A 22912-nucleotide genomic window follows, 5' to 3' on the forward strand; every position below is an offset into this window, starting at 1 on the left:
CGGCACCCTGATACCGACCGGCTCGTGTTCCTGACCCCTCCTTCACGCCTCCACGCCGATGGCACCCTCCCCAGGAGGCCCTCAGGCGTGTGGACCAACCACCGCCACGCTTCACCCCTCCTGCCCCCGGCCGCCTCTTCCGCAGTGAACTTCCCACTCCCCTCTCCCCCGTCTCCTCCAGAGTCTTGTTGCCCTTGAGGTCCTGGCTGCCTCTTCTGGCTGGACCCCAGCGTGTCCATGTCCCCCGGAGTGTGTCCCCAAATCCCTCCCAGAGCAGGACAACGCGACACCGTCCTACCCCTGCCCTCCGTCCCCAAGGCCCTGCGGGTTCTCTGCACACCCCACGGCCCACTCGGGAAGTGTGTTCAGGGCTCATTCTTCTCCCACACCCTCCCCCACACTCACTCACCCACATGCTCTCACACACTTGCACACACACTCACACACTCACCCACATGCTCACACACTCACATGCACCTAGACTCACACCCACACGTTTGCACACTCAACCCACCCTCACACACGTGCTCGCACACTCAGGCTCACACAAACACACGCTCAGGTTATTTCACACACTTTCGTACACACAAACGCACCTCAGACTCTTGCACATGCACACTCATTTGCACACGCTCGTTTAGACACAAACTCGCACCCGCACAACCACATTTGGCCAGACCCTTGCACACTCATCCACACTCATTCTCACGCGTGCACATGTACTCACATTCACAACCTTCACACAAACACACCGCCTCAGGCTCTTGCACACTCATTCACTCTCTCGCACCCCACGCACGGGCACGCACAGCAGCTGCTCGGTGCCCGGTCTGGCACATTCTATGGCGTCCCCACCTGCCCTCTGGGCCCGACAGCCGCCGTCCCCGCTCCACAGCAACAGCAGCCACAGGAGGCAGGCCACGGCTCTCCCGCGCGTGGGAACACGCATCTCTCGGCCAGGAGGAGGCGGCACCAGGCTCTACGGGAACATACCCTGTGTGGACAAGACACACCTTTAGAGAAGGGCCCCGGCCCGTGTGGGAGGGACTCCGCGCCCCCGCCGACCTCTCTCTCAGCCAACGGCGTGGCCCTCGCGCGAGCGAGCCCAGGACGCCTGCCCCGCGGGGGTCACCCAACCCTCCCTGCTTCCGGCCACCAGCAAATGCGCACCGAGGACCTGCCGTCCCCGCGGGACCGTGCCCAGGCACTGGCACCACGTTCTGATCGCAACCTCCACGTCGGGACGTGGAACAGGCGGTTTTATTTGTCTGATATGTTACCGGAGGACATCTTTGTACCTAAGCCTCTGCCCGCATGTAATTATTTCCTTAGGGCCCTCCGTGACGTATCTTGAAAGGACCCTCAAAGCAATGACCAAGCTTCTCTCTGGAGAGGCTGTACCGGCTCCCGCCAAGCGGGGGCATATGACGGAGCCCCTCACCGCATCCCTGGCGGCACGGACGTTATCATTCCCTCAGTCGTTGCCAACTCAGTAGGAGAGACCTTGTTTGGGTTTTTATTTTTCTTACTTTCGATGCATTTCTTTGCTCTATGACATTTACTAGCTAAGTGTATTTCTCCTACGTATCTTATTTTCATGTGATATCCGCTTCCAAAAGTATTTGTCACTGTTTAAGCCATGAGACAGGAAAGAGAAAACAGCTAATAGGATTCTGAGCTATTTACCAGTTGCCCTCCTGTGCCAGGTGCTGAGGGCGGGCAGGTGAAGGACTCTGAACCACCCTCCCCAAGGGCAATGACACCTGGGAGACAGGTGACACGTGGGCCAGGGCAAGACAGGATAAGAAACACCAGCACAGGGACGTTCAGGGGGTGACAGGAGCACCGGCAGGGGGTAGGGGGGGCTGTCACATGGTTATTTCAGGGGTAGGCCAGGACTCCTGGATGAGTGACACCCAAGCCAATTTTGGAAAATGGAGTAGGACTCCATCAGACAAGAGCCAGTTGATGATTTCAGGCAGAGGGAACAGCATGTGCAAAGTCCCAGAGGAGAGAGAAGGCAGGGCACATGGAGACGTCCCTGGCCACATGGACAGGTATGTGGGCCCTTCTCAGGACAGGTACCTGAATTCCCATGCTGGTCCCTGCCACCCTCAGGGCAAACTGCCCTCGTCTTGCCAAGGCACTAAAGGCCACCTCGCAAGTGCACAGGGCATAAAACAGCCCAAATGACAATACCCCAAAAGTACGATACTCAGGAGGTGGCCACGGGAGCAAGAAGAAAGACACTTTCCCAAAATCGTATATGAAGGGGCAGAGGCCAAGGGTCAGGACCTGAGGGTCCAGGGGAAGAAGAGACACAGAGTCAGGGCAAGTCCCGCGGGTGGCCCACCCTTCTCATCCTTCAAAGCTATATGAACGCACGGACTCGTCCTTGTTCTTCCTGTTGCCCAGAACCTAGAACAGTTCCCAGCACACAGTGGACATTCGACAAATAAATATTAGATTCAGTAGTGAGCCATGTGGTCACGTCATCTCATCATCTCGGGTGGCCAGGAGCCATTCATTTGAAGAACACGGACATTTCAAAAAGCCATGAAAGTGACTGAATGGCTGCCATTGATTATCTGCCGTGTGCCAGGTACTTTCTGATTGTTGAGCGGACTCCTGTGACCCTTCAAGGCAGGAATCATCGTCCCCATGTGCCAAAGGAGGGGACTGAGATGGAGAAAATACCAGTCTGTCCCCAGGTCACCAGAGGATGGACCGGGACTGGAACCCCAGCGCCTTCTGGGCACTGAGCCCACTCTCTTTCCATGACCTCTGTGGATACACAAAATCCAAATATCACCACCAATTACTGAGCCATCATTTTTTAAAATGAAATAAGTAAGAATGTAGACGGAGGAGATAAATTGGTAACAGCCATAGTGTCCAGTGTTTTTCCAGGACTCAAGAAATTTGATAATTTCCCTCATTGTGGAAACCAGGCTTCTTCCTCCAAGTCATAGTCTCCAAGTTTCTAGAGGAATCTTGGTCACATAACTTCCCAAATACACACACAAATAAAGAGAAAACAACAGGCCAATGTCTCTTATGAACAAGATGCAAACGTACTTAATGGAAGACTAGAAAACTGAACTCAGTAGCACACTGAAAGGGTTATACACCGCCACCATGTGGGATTCAGCTCAGGAATGCAAGGCTGGTTCAACACGCACATGCCAACCCATGTGATGCCCTCGCCAGGAGAGCAAAGGACACATGGTGTCCCAACCAATACAGAAACACCTGACAACATCTAACTGCCTTTCACGATAAACACACTCAACACTCTAACACAATAGGGAACCTTCTTCAGCATGACGAAGGCCACATAAGAAACCCAGATAATAACACACCCTACCCCACAGCGGGTTGTTGCGAGCGACTGTCGTAGGAACTGAATAATACAACTGCATGCAAAGCCCTTAGCCTGATGCCTGATGCCTCGACCGCTCTCAAGTCCACACGGCTGACATGAGCCAGAGCTGGGGCTTCAACGCAGCCCAGACCTGCTCCTTGAGGCCTCCCGCCAAACAGGGTCCCCACAGCTGGGCCGAGCCTGGCACCGCTTGAGAGCCTCTGAGCTGTCCACATGGTGCCTCTCCATCCTTACAATGACCCCAAGGGGCGGGTGTCGACATCCCCCTTTACAGGAGAGCAAGCTGAGGCTGAGAACAGGGGACATACCCAGGGCACACCCCACTGCCAAAGAGCAGGTGTGTATGTGTGTGTGTGTGTGTGTGTGCGTGCACGCGTGTGCACATGTGTGTGTAAAAGGCCACTCAAGGCACTCAGAGACAATCACCCCTTGTCTGTAAGCTCCCCGGTGGGGTGGGGGGCATGTGTCCCCACCGTCCGTCTCAAAGGCCGGCTATTTTGCCCCATGTGGGGCCCAGTGAGCACTGGTTGGGCTGAGAATCCCCAGTCTGGGTGTTTCCCTCTCGAGAAAGGGCCGGGGAGAGCCTGCCGACTGTGTGCCCTGGAAGTGCAATGCCTTTGCCAACACCCTCCCTGAGGTCTCGGCAAACTCGCAAGCCGCACTGCTCCCCCACCTCCCAGCGATGAACCTGGCAGGTGCCCGCGGCCCAGACAACTTCGTTAGATGCACACGGCCAGTAATGACAGCTGGACTGGCCTCAGGCCAGAAGGACACCGAACATGCCCTCTCCTGCTGGAACCGTAACAAGTACCACACCAGGTGAGGGCCTCACAGGTTAAGAGCCCAGAGTATCCAAACAGCAGGTATCAGGAGCTTCAGTGTGCTGTGTGAGAAACAGCACCCAGGGCTTAGCCACCTGCCTGTGACTCCACCGCTCAGGGCCGGGATGCGGTCCCAGGGCAATCTGACCAGAGGCCAGGCTCCAAATAGCTCGGGCTGTTAGAACCTGGCTGGAGAAACACTTAACTACTTAAGTAAAGACACAGCGTGGGCAAACAAGCAAAGGATACAGTCAATGAAACCAAATTCTGATCACCCAGCTTACAGGAAAGAAAAGAAGGACAGGGCGTCTGGGCGGCTCAGTCGGTTGAGCACCCGACTTCAGGTCATGATCTCGCGGTCAGTGAGTTCAAGCCCTGAATCAGGCTCTGTGCTGACCGCTCAGAGCCTGGAGCCTGCTTCGGATTCTGCGTCTCCCTCTATCTCTGCCCCTCCCCTGCTCACACTCTGTTCCGTCTCTCAAAAATGAACAAAAGTTTTTAAAAAATTGAAAAAAAAAGAAGAGAAGGACATAAAGGGCAAAAGCAGGGAAGAAAGCTGATAATAACCAGAGGGAAGAGAATTTGGCTAAATCAGTCTACTAACTGATTTTCAAATGCTGACCCAGCCTCAGAGACCTGATAAAGCCCACTTGGCTAGAGTGTATACCTCTTCTTGTAGATATGTTCGTATTCAATCGGCTAATATTTTGTTAGGGCCTTTTGCATCTATGTTCATGAGAGATATTGGTCTGTCTTTTTCTTTTCTTGGAATGTCTTTGCCTGGTTTTGGGATTGCAGTGATACTGGCTTCAGGGGATGAGCTAGGAAATGTTCCCTATGCTTCTTTCCTCTGGAAGAGACTGTAGAGGACACGATGGCCTTCTGCCCAGGAATACCTGCAATGTTCATGGCAAAATACCCCCTGAGGCGGGCAGATTCTGGTATGGAGTCCCAGCTTTCCTCCTTAGCCATATGAATGACCGTTTTATCCTCATAAAATGGGGGCGATCTCTACATCAGCGGGGTGCTGTGAGGGTTCCGCAAAATGTTTTCCGGGAAGGTGCCAGCACAGACCAAGTATGCAGAAAAGCTGGGGTTTGGGGGAGCCCATCTCCTTGCCTTCCCCAGCCAACCTCAGGTGGCAGTCCCAGGAAGCACGGGTGCCATGATTCCATCTCTCTCTCTCTCCCTCCCTCTCTCTCTCTCCAGTCTCTGAGCTCTCTCCAGGGCCCAGCTGCCCAGCTGGCATGATGTAGGCCACACCCTGTCCCTGGGAGGCAGAGCTCGGCCATTAGCCTCCAAAAGTCCAGCAATTAATTTGCTGAGCCGAGTTCTTGCCACAAGCCAGCCGATTGCCATAGTAACCAGTGTTCCCTATTCAGGCTCCCGGGGGGGGGGGCGGATAGGAGGGGGAGACACTGAGCAGAACACAATTTAAAGGGAGAAAATGAGATTTGGTGCATTGGAGGGCAGCCCTGGCAGAGAGCACACTGGGTCTGCACAGAGGGTCTGGCAGCTGCCCGCTGCGGGGGAGGGGCCGGGTGGACGGGGGCACTGCTGACATGTTGCCAGGGTGACAGGCGATGCTCTGGGCAGGAATCCAGTGGAGACACAGAAGCATGGCACGAGGAGTCCAACCACTGAGCTCTGAGGTCCCAGGGCCCTTCTGCTGGGCTGTGGGGAAGAGGGAGCCGGACGGCTTGCTCTCTGCAAGGCTGCTCGAGAGCCCAAATGGGGAAGCCAGGGGAGCACTGGAAAGCCTGCATCTTAGATTCAAACTTGGCTCTGTGTGACCCGGAGGGAGTCCTCCTCAGTCAACAAATCCATACAGAGTACCTCTCGTCCGCCGGGAACCGTCGGGGACACTGGCTTCTCCCGGGGCAGCAAGCATGATGACGAAGCTTCTTTACCAGAATTCTTCCTAGCTGTGCAAACCAAGGGCATCACTTAACCTCTCTGGACCTCAGCCCTTTCATGTAAGATCGGTATACCCAAGTGACAGGAAGCATTAACTGAGTCACTCCGTGTAAAAAGCTTAGAACCATCCCTGACCACAGTGAGTGCTTAAGGCACGCTATTTTTGTGATTTTCCAATCCTTTGTCTCCTCACCTATTAGATGGGAATGATATCCCCTCCTTCGTGGATCTGTAGAGGAGATGAGGCGATGGGTGTGATAATCTTTTATAAAGTGAAATGTCGGCCAACATTGCCACAGTCAATGTTGAGGGGAGATTCTCAGTCTGAGCTAATGTTAGCACTTACTAAGTGCCAGGCCCGTGGGATAGGACACTCTGTGCAGGGACTGCAGCCTAATGGTGGAGACGGACAAACGAGAAGACGCTTACATTTCCCTGCGGTCAGAGCTCTGGTAGAAGGAAGGACAAGCACTGACCTCAGGCCCGGGAGGCCAGCGGAGGCTTCCTGGAGGAGGTGATGTCTGAGCTGAGCCTGGGAAGGTGAGAGGGGAGTAGCCAGGAGGACAAGGGTTGCCTGCACCAGGAATGGATGGTCTCCCTTCGAGGACCACTCGTGGGATAAGCAAGGGGGGCAGTATTTTACAGGCGGGAATAAAGGCTAAAGGAGAAGGTAAGGGTTTGCGGAGAGGCAGGTATTTAGGTTTGAGGACAGAGTGTTCATAAAGACCACCTAGGGACTTGTGTGGTGCCCAGAGCAAGGGGCCAGACCGCCTGGAGAACTCCTGGGACCAGTGGAAGCTCTCAGGAACAGGAATGGACATCCATCCTGCAGAGTGCCAGGTGGAGCGGCGGGGGGGGGGTGGGGGCGTGAGGAGGGCGGTGCAGGGCCAAGTAAGAGACGCAGACCGCCTCCCCTGGGATGACTGCAGATGCCATGATATGGGTGACCAGCAGGGAGCAGAGGGGAGAGAGGAGAACTTGGGGGTGGGGAGCCCAGACTCCCAGTTTAAGCAATGGAGCTGGTCACTGCGGGTCGTGGGCATGGGGGGCTGCCCCCTGGACTGAGTCTGAGGCACCAGAAGGGAGCCAGGTGGAGAAGCCAAAGACAGACAGACAACTGAGTCTAGAGCTCGGAAGAGAAAGTGGGGCTGGGGACACCCCAGAAAGGTGGACAGGGTGGGGGTGGTCACAGCTCTGGGGTATAGCAAGAGAATTCTCCCACCTCTGATGCTGCGTGGGCCCCTTCCCCTTACACCTAGGAATGGAAGTGGACACACTAGGGCACCTCTGTATTTCTGCTCTCTTCTCCGATCCAGTATTTTTATGGGACTTCTATGCTGAGCACTGTGTACGGGGCACTTTTAACTACACAACAATGCCGACAAACTTCAAGAGCATGAAAAGCCACAGAGTACGTGAAAATATTAGCAGAAGACGCACCTGATGAGGAACCGTTACCAAAATATACAAAGAACGCTTGAAACTCAACAATAAGAAACCAAACGACCTGATTTTAAAAATTGGTCAACGGGGACACCTGGGTGGCCCAGTTAGTTAAGTGTCAGACTCTGGATTTCAGCTCAGGTCATGATCCCAGGGTCATGGGATTGAGCCCCGAGTCAGGCTCCAAGCTAAGCATGAAGCCTGCTTAAGAGTCTCTCTTCCTCTCCCTCGCTCTCTGCCCCTCCCTCACTTGTGCTCTCTCTCTCTCTCTCTCTCTCTCTCAAATAAAGTTAAAAATTATTTTAACAAATGGGACGCTGTTCTTACCAGGCCCTTCACCAAAGAAGATGCACAGACGGCAAGTAACCACACGGAAAGAAGCTCCACGTCACGCAGCGTCAGAAAACTGTAAAATACGAGATCCCAGCACACACCTCTGGGCGTGGCCGGAGCATGCGCACGGACAGCACCTGTCGGGGACGCCGAGCAACAGGGGCGCGCGCTCAGGAACAGGGACGCGCACTCACGGCTCCTGGGGACGCAGAACGGCGCGGTCACCTTGGGAAACAGTTCGGGGGTTTCTCACAAACCGAACGAGCTCTTCCCAGCTGATCCAGCAATCACTCTCGCTGGCATTTACCCACAGGAGCTGAAAACTTCTGTCCACGCAAGAACCGGCACGTGGATGTTTACAGCAGCCGCATTCATCACTGTCAAAGCTTGGAATCACTCAAGATGCCCTTCAGCAGGTGAACAGGTAAGTAAACTGTGGCGCAGACAATGGAATACTATTTGGCGCTAAAAAGAAACGAGCTCTCAAGGCATGGAAACACACGGAGGGACCCTAAATGCATATCAGGAAGTGAAAGAAACCCATCTGCAAAGGCTACACACGGTATGACTCCAACTCTGTTGGAGTCTGGAAAAGTAAATAAACATTAAAAAAATTTTAGGGACACCTGAGTGGCTCAGTCGGTGAAGCATCCAACTTCGGCTCAGGTCATGATCTTGTGGTTCATGAGTTCAAGCCCCACATCAGGCTCTGTGCTGACAGCTCAGAGCCTGGAGCCTCCTTCGGATTCTGTGTCTCCCTCTCTCTGCCCCTCCCCTGCTCTCTCTCTCTCTCTCTCTCAAAACTAAACATTAAAGAAATTTTTTAATTAAAAAAAAAACCCTACAGAATGGCAGCTGAGCCAACATGTTTGTGGTAATGACGGGCAACCGTACAAAGGCACAATGAGACAAGAGGTAGACTGAGTCAGCACCATGCTGTGGTTTCACTTCCATTGTTTTAGGTCATCCTAACAAGCCGGCAAGGGGGTCTCAAGTTCAGGAGAGTTAAGGACTGTGCCGCGGATCACACGGCCAGGAGGTGACAGAACTGGGGTTAAATCCCGGGCCACTGTGCTCCTAGATTCACTGTCTGTGTCACTGGACCAGAGAGGGGACCGGTCCCCGTCCTCCAGAGAACAGCAGCGTGTGACCAGGTGCCTCGTGGGAGGGGAGACAAGGAAGGGACCCAGCCCGCAGGAGACTTGTCCTGCCATTGGGCAAGAACATGCGTCCAGTCATGTGTCCTCCTCAGTCAGGCATCCCAAGATGTAAATGGAACCCGCTCAACCCCACCCCGCCAAAGCACAGGATCCCTCTGACTGAAGGAGACAGAATTGGAGGAGGGACGTGGTTTCCTTCTTTATGCTATGGAATCCGCAGAGATTTCCTATCCGTTATTTTGTTCGCCCTAACAAGAGGCGAGATGCCAGTGGTTTCTCTCCCAGTTGCTAAAATCTGTGAATGAAACTCAAGCTCTGTCTATTCTTTGAATAATAAATATTTCTTAAACTGGTCCCCGAAGGGCGTGGAAGGCAATCCTCACCCAGAGGCCGGCACCCACTGCTTCACTCTCCTGCACGGTCCGCGGTCGTCCATTCACTAACTCAGCAAGTACTTCCCGAGTCTCCAGCTACGTGCCAGGCGTTGTTTTAATCATTGGGTCAGGGCAATATCCCTGCCTCCCTGGAGCCCGCTTTCCAGGAAGAGAGGAGAAAACTAACCCAGGAAACAAGTACCAATAGGGTTTCAGAGAATAACTGATTTGAACACAGTGGGGTCAAGGGATAGATGACTTGGGTAGGACAGTTTTTACTCTTTGTGAAAGGACAGTCTCTGAGGTGGGGACACTGAACAGAGATCTGAATAATGGCAAGGAGCCAGACATCCAGAAAGAGGGGTGCAGGGAGGGGTAAAAGGCCTCCATCAGTTCCTGGACTCCTGAAACTAACAGCCTGGGAAGTGGCCCCAGCCCTCAGACACCTGCCCCCCACCTCATCATCTGCACCTGCTCCCAAGAACCCAGTGAGGGGGGGCAGCTGCGTGGCTCAGTCGGTTAAGTGTCCAACTTTGGCTCAGGTCATGATCTCGCGATTCGTGGGTTTGAGCCCCGCGTCGGGCTCTGTGCTGACGGCTCAGAGCCTGGGGCCTGCTTCGGATTCTGTGTCTCCCTCTTTCTCTGCCCCTCCCCTGCTCACACTCTGTCTCTGTCTCTCTCTCACAAAAATAAGCAAACATTGAAAAAATTTAAAAAAGAAAGGGACTTTGATTAGGCACAGCTGAGAGCAAAGATGGGGAACAGAAACCAGTGTTGTTCCCACATACCAACAAGTTTCAGTTGTCCAAAGATGGCTTCTTTAGCATTAGTACTATTTTTTTTTAATTTTCTGAAGTTTTTTTTTTTTAATTTATTTTTGAGAGAGAGAGAGAGACACACACAAAGTGTGAGCAAGGGAGGGGCAGAAGGAGAGGGAGACACAGAATCCGAAGCAGGCTCCAGGCTCTGAGCTGTCAGCACAGAGCCCGACGCGGGGCTCGAACTCACAAATGTGAGAGAGCATGACCTGAGCTGAAGTCAGACGCTCAACTGAATGAGCCACCCCGGGGCCCCACATTATCACTGTTAATCACCTCCTGCATCTGCCTGACAGGTCTGGCACGTAAGCAGGAAACACGCCGCCGCCCTCCAATCCCCTCAAGGTTGGTGGACACTCCCAGAGAGAAGGGATCCGAACGTGAACGTGAAGTCCAGTAAGTCTCTGAGCACCGATCACACAGCAGGTGCGCAGCATGGACATCCATCTACTCAGTCCCACGGAAGCCCCACAATAGCCTCATGTGCTCAGAGTTACTGTCCTGTTTCACAGACTGGAAACCCCAGACCACGACATTGCTCAAGGCCCTGTGGTTATTAATGGCAGAGGCTGGATTCCCATTCTGGGCCACCCAATCCAGGGGTTACCGGCTGCCTCTGGAAGGAAACCAAGAGGTAAGCGGGAAGGTCGGTCCAGGGCAGACAGGGGCCCCTGAAGCCCAGTGCTTTGAGTTTTGTGCTTAAAATTACACACAGGGAAATGCTCATTGACTTTGAATCGTATTTTCAGTTCCACAAAGATGCTGAACCTAAAGGATTTTAGGAGACGGGTGCCTGAGTGGCTTAGTCGGTTAAGTGTCTGACTCATGATTTTGGCCCAGGTCATGATCTCACGATTAGTAGCTTTGAGCCCTGCATCGGGCTCTGTGCTGACAGCGTGGAGCCTGCTTGGGATTCTCTCGCTTTCTCCTTCTCTCTGCCCCTCCCCCACTTGTTCTCTCTCCCTCTGTCTCCCCTCACCCCCTGGCCCCAATAAAAGTAAATAAACTTTAAGAAAATAAAGTTTTAGGGGAGCTGGGAGAGAAGGGCCATATAATCGGGCACCCTGGGACCACTACTGTCTGTCCCCTGAGCCCCTGCACCCCAGGGATTGTCTCCTGCCTGGTCCCACCACTGCTTTCCCTCCTAGACTCCCTTCCTCTGGTAGCAGAATTCACCTCTTGCTTTTGCAGAAACTGCCCTCCTACCCTCCGTTGATGTGGTTCACATGGGGGGACCCCACGTGCCTGGCCAGTGGGGTGGCAGCAAACCAGACCAGCATAGGCTTCCCATCGGCACCCTGGGTGCTGGAATGCGACAGGGGTCAAGCATGTAATCAAGCGGGGCCATCTCTGGGAGCTCTGCTGGCGTGTCCGGAGAGGGGTACGTTTCTAAGGCAAGCGCTAAGTATAGAGATGCTGGAGGCCATTTGCCGTGACCCGGGGGATCCTGATGGAGAACGAAGCCATACACCAAGGGGAAGGAGACGACACCCGTCACCTGGCCACCTACCCCAGTGTTGTCCAGAGGCACCACAGCTGTGATGTCTGAAGCCAACGCTTCCCCACCTCACTTCTCAAACTCCAGCCCATCCGCGCCGAGGCTCCTTCCCTCGCAAAGCACAGAGCAGGTGCGTGTGCTTAACCAGGCCAGCAGGTGCGGCCCCCGCTTGCCCGAACCCAGTCAGCCTCCCACACGCAGCCTCCCAGGTTCCTTGACCGTCGTCCTCACTCCGCTTCTTGCCTCTTCTTCTCCTCCTTTCAGCTCTGATTCTCAATCCAGTTTAGACCGCTTTCCGGGAATTACCCAGTTCAGCCTCCCCTCCGGGGCTGACTTCCAAAGTCCATCCAGATCCCTCACCCAGCGTCCCTTCTGGGCCAACAGGGCAGCACAGACAGGGGACCGCCCTCCCTTCAGCCGGAGGAGATGCTCTTTCACGCTCCATTAGTTCATTCCAGCATCTTAGAGCTGTCGCGACCCTGTTTTTACGTCTTCCACGTCCTCAGTACTGAACTGTTCCCCATTTTTAAGTTTCTTTTGTTTCCTTTTTTCCCCTCTGAATACACCGTCTCGGGTCATTTCACAAGACACAGTCTCGGATTACAGGGTCCTGAGGACACAGAAAGATATTTCTGTTTAACTTATTTTGAGCAGCGTCTGGTCTGATGAAGCAAGGGGTATAAATAGTGCAAGGCACCCACACTGATTCTGGAGGTGGCGTCCCCAGCAGGCTCCCCTCTTCCTAGGGGACAGTCGTGAAGCCCTGGGGATGGGAGACAGTTGGGTGCCCAGGAGAGCTGTGGACCGTGGGGCCAGAGCAACTGTGCTCTGCCCCCGTGTCCACCACTCCCTAGCCACGTGCTCTGAGCTCCTGTCTCCCAGCCCGCCTGTAACCTCACCCCCCAGCTGAGCGGAGCCATTCGAGTCCCCAGCTCAGCACCGTAAAATGAAAATGGTGGCCCTAAGAACAAACACCAAAACCAAAACAACAACAACAAAAAAAGCTGCCAGCACTCACTAAAGGAAGTTATCCTCATCGGAGAACCCTTTCCAGCATTTACTCCATCAGAACCACAGCATCTGGCTTGAGACCTCGGTCTGAGAGGGGTCCACCCCAATGTCTGCTCCAGCCCCCCACTCTGCTGCCCTCTTCCGCACACAGGCAGGTGTAGACGTCCCAGGAACGGGTGCTCGTGACTCTGCAAGGTACCCTGCACACCTCTAAGGTCAAGGTGCTAGAACAGGAGGAGTGTGAGAGGTGTTAGCCATCTCTGGATGGGGAAGCTGAGGGAAAGGGCGGCTGCCAGGTGGGGGTCAGGGGGGCACGGTCTCCCCCAGGTGGGCTCCAGCAAGAGGGCTGTTGGGAGCCCCCACCTGTGGAGACCCTGTCATCTCTGGTCCCCACTCTGCCCGAGGGCACACAGTCCCCCCAAGCTCTGAGGACAGTGTTCCTTCTGAGAAGGAGACCCTTACACCCGGACCAGACTATAAATTCCCATGTTATACTCTTGAGTTTGTAGAGGGTGTGCTCACCCTCAGCACAGGTATCATCGGATGAGACAGGTCCGTTCCTATCATTTCCCAGCACAAAGTCTTCTCTTCATGGCCCTTTTCAATTTGGCTCCAACCTCCTTTTCCAGGTTCACGGCCCCCATACCCAACCTCATGAAGCTTACCCTCCAACCTCAAAGACTTCTCTCTCTTCCTTGTACACCCCAGAATTTTCTTTTCCTAACTCTCTGACACTGCCTCAGATGATGTCTTTTCCTTGCCAGGCAGACTCCTACTCATGCTTCAAAGCCCAGCTTATACGCTTCCTCCTCCAGGAAGCCTTCCCTGATTTCCCAGGCAGGAAGTGTGTCACTATCTTTTCTAGGCTCCCACAAACCCCTGAATTTTAGCACCCCACAAGTGGTATTAAAACTGACCTACTAGGGACACCTGGGTGGCTCAGTCAGTTGAGCATCTGACTCTTGGTATCGGCTCAGGTTATGATCTCATCGTCATGAGAATGAGCCTCGCATCAGGCTCTGCACTGAGTACGGAGCCTACTCGGGATTCTCTCTCTCTCTCTCTCCTTCTGCCACTCCCCCCTTCCCAAGATAAATAACGATTTTTTTAAAAGTTACCTACTTAGAGGCCACCTGGCTGGCTCAGTCAGTAGAGCATGGGACTCGGTCTCAGGGTTGTGAGTTTAAGCCCCACACTGGATACAGTGACTACTTATAAAAAAATGTTTAAATAAAATAAAATAAAGTCGACCTGCTTATTGGTCTGTGCTTTCCACCGGGCTCCTCAGACTTAGGGATCGTGTCTCTGGTCTCTCTTCCTCCCTGCCTGGAATGCTGACAGGCCCACGGCAGGCCCTCCATGTATCAATGCAACAGAAACGAACCAATCCACAGATCGAGTGTGTAAACTACATTTAACTCTGTACTTCACCTCATTAGTAACGGGGAGATCTCTTTCATGTTTTTAAATGTTTTTTAAATAATCCTGAGCCTTCTACTCCCCGAGAAGAGAGCAAGCCTGTGGATTCACACAGGAGTTCCCCTTTGCCTACTCGCTAAGAGTGTTTCTCTTTGCCCAAGGTACTGCCACAGACCCCCACCAGTCGCTGTCATCCTGCAGGCACGAGCATGGGAGGAAGGCCAGGGATGCACGGGGTGGCCCCAGGAATCTGCAGGGTCGCTTCTCTTTCCAGGGAACTGATTCACAAACACCCCAACACGCCAGAGGTCTCCGAGCTGACACGGTACTGGGATCTCCAGCTCGGTTCCTAAAGGAGCCCCGTGGCTTTGGCATCACGGCGCTGAGTCCCCAGGACAGGGCTGAGCGGAAGCCCCAGAACGCCTCTCCTTCCAGGGACCTGTGGGAGGAGCTGCCTTCCCTGCCTCTGTGCTTGGCTGTGCCTGGCAAAGCCGGGCTGTGGACACATCGTCGGAGCGTTCGCTGACGGGAGCCTGCAGCAGGGCGGACGGAAGAGAAGCCTCTGGAGAAGCTGTGTTGGAGCCAAGGGCCACCGCGAACCCGCCCTCTTTCCTTCCCACCTGGAAGACCAATCAGGCATGGCTGATGGAAACTTGGCAATGAGGACTCACCCACTCACTCACCCCTTTTCCCCTCCGTGTGTTGGCCTCCTCATTCATTGTTTCATCGAAGCTGCCCACGTGCCCCCCATCCACGCAGTCATGCATCTCCGCACCGCCCCCACCACTCACCAGCACGAAGGCTCACTCGTGCCACAAGCACTGTATCCCCCACCCACCCCAAGGCCCCGCCAGAGTCCCCGACATGGAGACCCACAAGGCAGAGTTTCTGCCTCTGGGACCGTGCACGTAGGGCACAGCCCGAAGGAGGAGCACATCAGTGAGAAAGAGCGTGGCGAATTCTCCTCTTTCCCTAAGACTCAGCGTCGCTGTTACCCATCCTGGGAGCCTTACATCAAACCCCGGCCCTGGTAAGTCACACTCTGACACAGAGGAGACCAGAGAGAGGAGTAGAGAGGAGTAGCGTGGAGCAGCCCACAGCAGAGGCTTCTGCTCTTATCTGGTCTCTTGTCCTTGGGCTGGTCACGGAACCTCTCTGGGTGTCTCCTCGTACGTAAAGTGATCGCCGAATAGCTCCAGGCTTGCTGAAGCTCCCCAGGGCGGGGCTGGGGGTACATAAACCCTCAGTGCCAGTGTGTGCGTTGTAGGAGTATTTGGTGCGTGGTAAGCGGTCGATTGTTGGGGGGAAGCGTTCTTCTGTCCTTCCCAGCACAGAGCACCCCGAACCGTCACCCTTAGCACACGGAGCAGCCTGGCATCAGGGCCGTGTTGTATTTGCCCTGTTCAGCCCCTAAGCACGCCTAGCATTCGGAGCGGGACGAACAGCAACTGGGCGGACCCCTGTGGGAAGAGCTAGTGTGAACTGGCCAAGCTAAGACACAAGGAATTCCAGACATCTATATTTACATTCGCAGTACACAGCTGCCGAATCACTTTAGGGAGGAGGTGATCAAGGGGTTCCGGCACTTTCTTCCTTGGTCTAAGAACAAGCTAGTGGCTGAACGGGAGTCCTGGGGCCACTATGACCTTGTAAAGGTAGGAAGTTGACCTACCAGCAGCTAAGGACGTCAGCCCTGCTCACCCACTATAGATCCCTGGGCCCTGGGCTGACACTCATTATGCTCTCTGGACTCCTTCTCTGGGCTCCTGCACAGAGATGTTCTAAATGGTGCTGCAAACCACGCAGATAGCAAATAGGAGGGCCAAATTCACACATGAGCGAGACCTACTCCCACCAACACAGGCCGGTCCGTGGGCTCAGTGCGGGCCTCAACAATGCACAGCTGCCAGACCTTCCTGGTCGTCGGACAGAGCTCGCCCTGAGCCCCAGCTGTTGGGCACACCTGTGTAAGGCACTGTGCCAGATGGCGGAAGTACCCCTCTGACTTTTCCAACTCCGATATTTCATTCACTCAGCAAACTGTGACTTAAATTAAATTGTGATTGATCCAATACCTACCACACGCCACGCACTTGATTAACACCATTTTGAAATTACTCTGTTCCACAAAGATTTTGTTGAGCTCCTACTATGCCCAGCATTGTGTAGACACTGGTAGTTCATAGAAAAATAAAGCGGAACCCATGATCTCAAGGAACTCCTTGCCTGGCGGTAGAAACAGACAAGCCCATCGTGGACTATAGCGGGGGACGACGAGGAGCTGGGCTGCTGCGGTCAAGGTGGACCAAAGAATCCAACACGCACGGAGAGCCCAAGGTTACTTGCTCACAGCAGCTTGGGAGCAAAGGAAAAAAGTTGGCTTGCCATTAGGTGTTTCTCCAGAGACCTAGAAGCAATCCACCCAGGGCCTCATTCTGTCCATCACTTGTGCTGAAAGCAAATGGAACCCCTGCACCACTGCCCCGTGGGCTCCCAGCAAGCATTAGACCAAGCAAAACAAAATACAATTCAACCTTTCAATTATTAATGGAGTACTTCCTATGAGCCAGACATTGTGCTACAGAAACACGTTTTAGAATTCATTGTTACTGCTCCTGAATTGTTCAAACACCGGGTCTTGATTCATGTATATGTTTGGATATAATGTTATCAAAGGACATTTGCCACAATGTTACTATTGGTTAAAGCAGGGTACAGGGGTTTGCCAATATTGCCTCACTTGTAACAATATGCTTTTATTACTTTTATAATTGAAACCATCCTAATGAGAAAACATTTTTTTTTTTTTTTTAAGTAAAAAGAGCTTCCAAATGGTATATCTGCCTCTTTGGATGAATTCCATACACTTACCTTAGACACTCAGTCTGGAATTTTGGTTAAGGGCATGAGCTGTGTGCCAAGATGTGGGTTTGAATCCCAGTTCTACTGCAGCTTACTAACTGTGAGACAGTCCTAAGGCTCAGTTTGTCCATCTGTACAAGGGGTAAGAGCACAGCCAATTCACAGGAGTAAATGATGGAAGTCATAATGCCGAGCCCTCAGCCTGGGGCCAACTGGCACTCAATCTCAGATAGGCTCAGGGGGCACTTTGGTTTTGTTTTTACACAGCTCAAAAAAAGTGTCACGGGAAATGGGATCTAAGTTATGCCAAGTAGCTCCAAAAACACACAGTAGGGACTGACAGACGGAAGTGGCAGGGAGAGCTTCCATTTCAATAAAAGGAAGACTTTTTAACCAGATACTCCACGATGAGTTTCAGGCTGCCGTGGGAAGCAGCGATTCCGCTGTCCAGGGAGGGGGGCCAAGGGAAGGTGGCCAGAGACGTGGGATGCAGTCAGCAGATAAGGCGGTCGGGCGAGGTGGCTCTGATGCTCAGTGCACAGTGTTCAGAGGAGAGCGCCCTTAGAAGGGGTGATTATCTGGCAAAGCCCTGTGCAGTCGCTCTGAATCCATAATCACAAACAAGATAACAGTTGTTTTATTTTTAAGTGACACTTTGTTTTGCCGTTTAGGCCACTTGGCTCTTTCTTGTTTTTTTGGACTCAGGAGCAGACTGCCCCCCAGCAACTTGGCGAAGCAGGTGGTCAAGGCCAGTTCCTGCGTCCGGGATAAGCCAGTATGTAGTTAGAGCAGAGACTTCTCCCTTGAGTTAGTTCCAGCCAAAAGATGGTGTAAATCCCTTCTTTCCCCTGTATTTTACTATGAACCAAACAAAAAAATTTAAATGATACTCTCACATCCACCAGAACACAGCCAGAATTAACTAGAAGGAACAAGCTTCCAGGGACCAGGAGTTTACTGGCTGCGGCACTCGGCCTCCGTAGTGGGCAGTAGGATGGAGCTCGGCCGTCAGATGGCTTTGTCACAGAATGATCCCGGCGTCTTCGTGAGCACAGCGCTGGAAGGCCCACCCTCCACACGTCCCCTGGGTCTCTACCAATACCTCCTTTATTTTGTGCTGTGACATTACCTGGTATTCAGCCTCTCTCGAATGCTCAGTCCTGATATCTCCCGAAAACACTGAAACACCCACATGCTTTGGCCCAGAAACCCTAGTCCTTGGGAATGATCTGAGCATGTCCTGGCCACGTGGAGGAAGCCACGTGCACAAAGATGCCCACGGCTGTAGCAAGGGGGGATGCTTAGCTCATCCACTTGAAGGAATTTCAAGAAGCAATACAAAACGGTACCAACCCTGTCCCACACCTGCATGCGTGTACACACACACACACGTGTGCACACCCACAGGTGCACAATGCCAAACCCTGGGCAGGAAGACCAAAGGGTCAACCCCTCTGTGTGCTGGGACCTCAGGAGACCTGTGTTTGAGACCCACTTCTCGAAATACAAAGCAGGGAAGTCACTCCTGTTTTCCTGGACTCTGTTTCCTCATCTGTAAAATGGGGGCGGGGATCCCAATTCCCCCCTTCTCACCAGATCTTGTCCTTCCTTGGTCTTCTAGTTATTTGTGTCAGGCAACCTGGCATGTGTTCAATTCCTCAGTAGTGGATTGGCCACAAATTCCCAGGGACCTTTCCCACCCTAAAAAAATCACCTTGGGCTCATTTTCTGGCTCCTCCTGTGGGCCTGCATCAGTAAGGATGGGCCCTTTTGAGGGGACATTTTCCCAGCATGTGGAAACAGGTCTTTGTAGAAGTGACAAGGGGCTCTGATGCCCCAGAAGTGGCTCTGAGTCCTGACGCCCCGTCTTCTCTCCACCCGGCCTCAGGTAAGTCAATCACAGGTCCTTTCTTTCTCTGTTTATAAAACCGAGACATGAATGACACACAGAGTTCACAGTTCCAGCCCTCAGTGACCACACAAGCTGGGTCAGCCTTCATCATCAGCAGCAGCAGGACTGAAGGGAGAGAGGAGGCAGGAGAGGACTAGCGGAATTTTTTTAAATTTTTTTTTTCAACGTTTACTTATTTTTGGGACAGAGAGAGACAGAGCATGAACGGGGGAGGGGCAGAGAGAGAGGGAGACACAGAACCGGAAACAGGCTCCAGGCTCTGAGCCATCAGCCCAGAGCCTGACGCGGGGCTCGAACTCCCGGACCGCGAGATCGTGACCTGGCTGAAGTCGGACGCTTAACTGACTGCGCCACCCAGGCGCCCCAAGACTAGCGGAATTTTGAGGACAGAGAGGAAACACTCAGGAAGTGTAAGATCTCAGGCTGGGAAAAGACTGAATATACACCAGGCCCAAGTGTTCAAGGTCCAGCCCAACCCTCCACCAGCCATGTGAAATGGCCATCCAACCTTTGTTTAAACACCTGCAGTACTGGGGGACCCCCCCACCCCCCCACCCCCGCTGAATGGCTCCCTCTGTCTCTGCACAGCTCTCCCTCCTGGGCTGGAATCCAGCGTCCAGCAAACTTCCCTCACTAGGACCAAGAGAGAAGATCAACTGTGTCTTGTACAGGACATTCCTGCAGGCCACCGTGGCCACCCCGCACTGGATGACCTTTCTCAGGGTGGCAATCGCCCTTCCACACGAGCCGAGCCGTGGCTTCTGTTCCCAGGAATCCTGGTTTTTCCCCCTCTGAAACCACTTCCACTTATCAACAACCTTCCTCGAATGGAATCAGGGAGGGAGAGAAAACCCGGCTCATGCAGTCCAGAGCTGGAAAACTCCAGGGTCCGACCACCTGGCTAAAGGGGACAGCTGCTCTGACTGTATGCAAGGGACAAGTTGTCCGTCTTCTTGTTTTTCAAGAAAAGACAAAGATTAAGATTTGCACGTAAAATCTGCCGAACAACTTCCTGGCAAGCAATTAAATCAAGTTTAAATTAAAATCAAGTTCACAACTCTGTGGCTGGATTAGCCTGTGAGCTGCTTACTTAACCATTTTGAAGATGTGGAAAGGCTCTTCTAGACATGTGATGAAATCTGGAAGATTTTTGAGAGAGAGCGAGCACACAAGTGGGGGGGGGCGGAGAGAGAGACAGGGGCACAGAGGATCCAAGACGGGCTCTGTGATGACAGCATAGAGCCCAAGAAGGGGCTCGAACTCACGAGCCGCGAGATCATGACCTGAGCCGAAGTCGGACGCTTAACCGACTGAGCCCCCCAGGTGCCCCTGTTCTGAAAATTGTAAAGGCCCCCCGGATGCCCTAGAGTCACTCCTGTGTCCCCAGAAAGAAACTCTTCATCTCTTCCAGTCTCTGGCCTTGCATGAGAGGCCCAACAACAAGGTGACGACTGCCCAAAGTCACAGTCAGACCCTGAGTAGCAGAATGACAAGGAATTCTAGGACGGGGCATTGGTGCTGCCTCCCCAGGGCTGACAAGCAGAGGCCGCTGAGATGGGCAGCATGCCTACCTCGTGCCCAGCTCTCCCAGAACGGTCCTTCGCACCCCTTCTATCACCTCCATGTGGAAGATGAGGAAACTGAGGCTCGTGTGGACAGTCCCCAGCTCAGGCAGCTGCGTAAAGCAACAGGGTTGTGAGTGGAAGAGAAGGGCAGCCGCACAGCTTGGCCTCACCTGCACCTGCTGCACAGCCGGGCAGCGCGCCCCTCTCAGCCTGCCTCTGACTACGCAGAAGCCCTGGGGAATTTAGAACTTTCCTGGGGCACCTGGGTGGCGCAGTCGGTTGAGCGTCCGACTTCAGCCAGGTCATGATCTCACGGTCCGTGAGTTCGAGCCCCGCGTCGGGCTCTGGGCTGATGGCTCAGAGCCTGGAGCCTGTTTCCGATTCTGTGTCTCCCTCTCTCTCTGCCCCTCCCCCGTTCATGCTCTGTCTCTCTCTGTCCCAAAAATAAATAAACGTTGAAAAAAAAAATTTTAAGAACTTTCCTGCAACACTGCAGTGAACTAAATAAACTAGAAGGGGTCCCAAGGTTCTCCCCAAAGCCGGGGGGTTCTCACAGACAGGTGCCTGGCTGTCTGGGGTTTTGCTGGGCATAAACCATCAATGAGACGGATCTGGGGCTGGAATGGCCCTGCGCAGGGTCACAGGTGTGGGGCAGGTGCCGGAAGGTGGCCAGGAGCAGAACGAAGTGCTGGGGAGAGGGATTCAGCAGACCCCCAGGACTGGCAGAGGGGGCGGCACCTTCTCTGGGGCGGGGGATACCCTAGTCAGCGTGGCCCCTGCCGTCTCAGAGTCTCCGGGAATAGGGAGAAGTGGGGCACATGCTACAATTACACCACTAACTCAAGTTACGCTTCACAACCTGGGACAGGAAACTCTGGCCTGCTGCGTTGGATGACACACAGGACATAGGACAAAAACGGCGCCCCTGGGTTCGAGACCGCAAAGAGAGAGAGAATAAACTGCTCAGATAGGAGAGAGATCCAAATTTCCACCAAAAAGGCAGAGTTCCCTGAAAGTAATACAAAACGGAAGGTAAGCTCTCTCCCTTCCCTGCTGTTTCAATTTTCCTTTCCTTCCCCCCGCCCCCCTCCTTGATTTCTTTACTCCAAATTTCTTACTGGAAAGTTGGAAGAGGCTGAGCTATCTCCACAACTTTATAAAAGCAGCAGCTTGGAAATGAGTCTCTGCATCTGACACACTGCAGGCACCTCCGGGCTCCTGCCTCCTGGAGCCGCTCACCTCAAATCAGACGGGTAGGTTCTCACTGACTTGGCTTCATTTTACCCTGAAGTCTGCAAAGCACAGACCCGGCAGCTCAGGACTGAGGTCACCCCCAAACAGCTTAACATTCAAGTTCCAGGAGGAAACAGCTCAGTTCGGAGAGGGCACTCTCCCCAGCTCCAGGCACCCACTGCTATTCCATCACCACCATGGGGAGACCGAGTAAGTCTGGAGCCCCGTGACCTCCGGCAGCCTCCAGGGAAGAGAACACGGGACTTACCTGCCAGGGCAGAAGCTGAAAACGATGCCAGCTAGGGTTCCAGTCCAGGGCAGGAATTCACCGGAAGCAGTGTCCTGGAAGGAGCCAGCCCCAGGCGGCCCCCTCCTGGGGGGTGGAGGGGTCACAGGCCAGCGGCCCCTCTCACTCTGCCCCCACCAAAAAAAAGATCTAGCAATCTCAGTCTTGAGATAAGGCTTGTAATAAGTCTGGGGGCACGGGTGCCTAGAAAGAGCTAGTTTTAAGACCAATAACTAAAGAAATAAAGCAAAAAGGTTAGGCTTGGAACTTGGAAAATAAAACAGAAAGTGCTGGAAAAACACACACATAAGCAAAGGGGACACAGGTCCTCCGGGAGAAGTGCAGCGGCGGCAGCCAGCCCAGCTGCTGCCCAAGAACAAAGCTGCTCGGTCCCCCCAGGGGCAAAGTGGCCGGCGGTGGGAGCCCCCAGCTCGCCGCGCGGAGGGAGGAGCGGGCGGTGGGCGGGCTCGGGAGGAGGGCCGGCGGGAGGGGCGGCGGCGGCCCGGCCGGGAGGACCGAGGTCTGTGCCCTGGGGGGCGGGAGCCAAGCCCGCGGGAGGGTGCGCCCTGCGGGAAGGGGCCGGGGCAGCTCGGCTTCCAGGCGGCGAGGAGGCCGCCCTGGGAAGCCCGGGACGGGGGCTGACAACTCCCTGTCCAGTTATAGACTCCACCGGATATTTTGGTCCCTTTTCCAGCCTACAGCCGGGTCTGAAATAGCCCCCCTCCCCTCCCCACTAAGCAGCAGCTGCGGCCACTTTGGAAAGTTTAGAGGGGCAGAGGGGCGGGGCGGAGGGTCTGGCTTTGCCCTTTGTCCTGCCAGGAGAGCCCCACACCTGTCCCAGCACCCACCTGCCTCTTCCTACAGGTGGCCCTGTT

The 22912-nt window shown here is 53.9% G+C and overlaps 1 protein-coding gene across 1 annotated transcript in view; it reads right to left on the reverse strand.

Moving 5' to 3' along the window:
• The window catches only part of COL22A1 (collagen type XXII alpha 1 chain), a 260858-nt gene extending 238523 nt beyond the window's left edge, over positions 1-22335 (reverse strand). Inside the window, exons 1-2 of the mRNA XM_047074226.1 lie at positions 22020-22335; positions 856-994 (exon numbers count right to left, since the gene is read on the reverse strand). Of these exons, the coding sequence (XP_046930182.1) occupies positions 856-949 (94 nt within the window). The 5' untranslated portion in view covers positions 950-994; positions 22020-22335. The remainder of the gene's footprint in view (positions 1-855; positions 995-22019) is intronic.
• Positions 22336-22912: the final 577 nt, after the last annotated feature.

Source organism: Lynx rufus, unplaced genomic scaffold (assembly GCF_022079265.1).
Source record: "Lynx rufus isolate CCGP_SWC_20201006 ecotype Redwood Valley unplaced genomic scaffold, mLynRuf1.p SCAF_12, whole genome shotgun sequence".
Classification (NCBI taxonomy): Eukaryota; Metazoa; Chordata; class Mammalia; order Carnivora; family Felidae; genus Lynx; species Lynx rufus.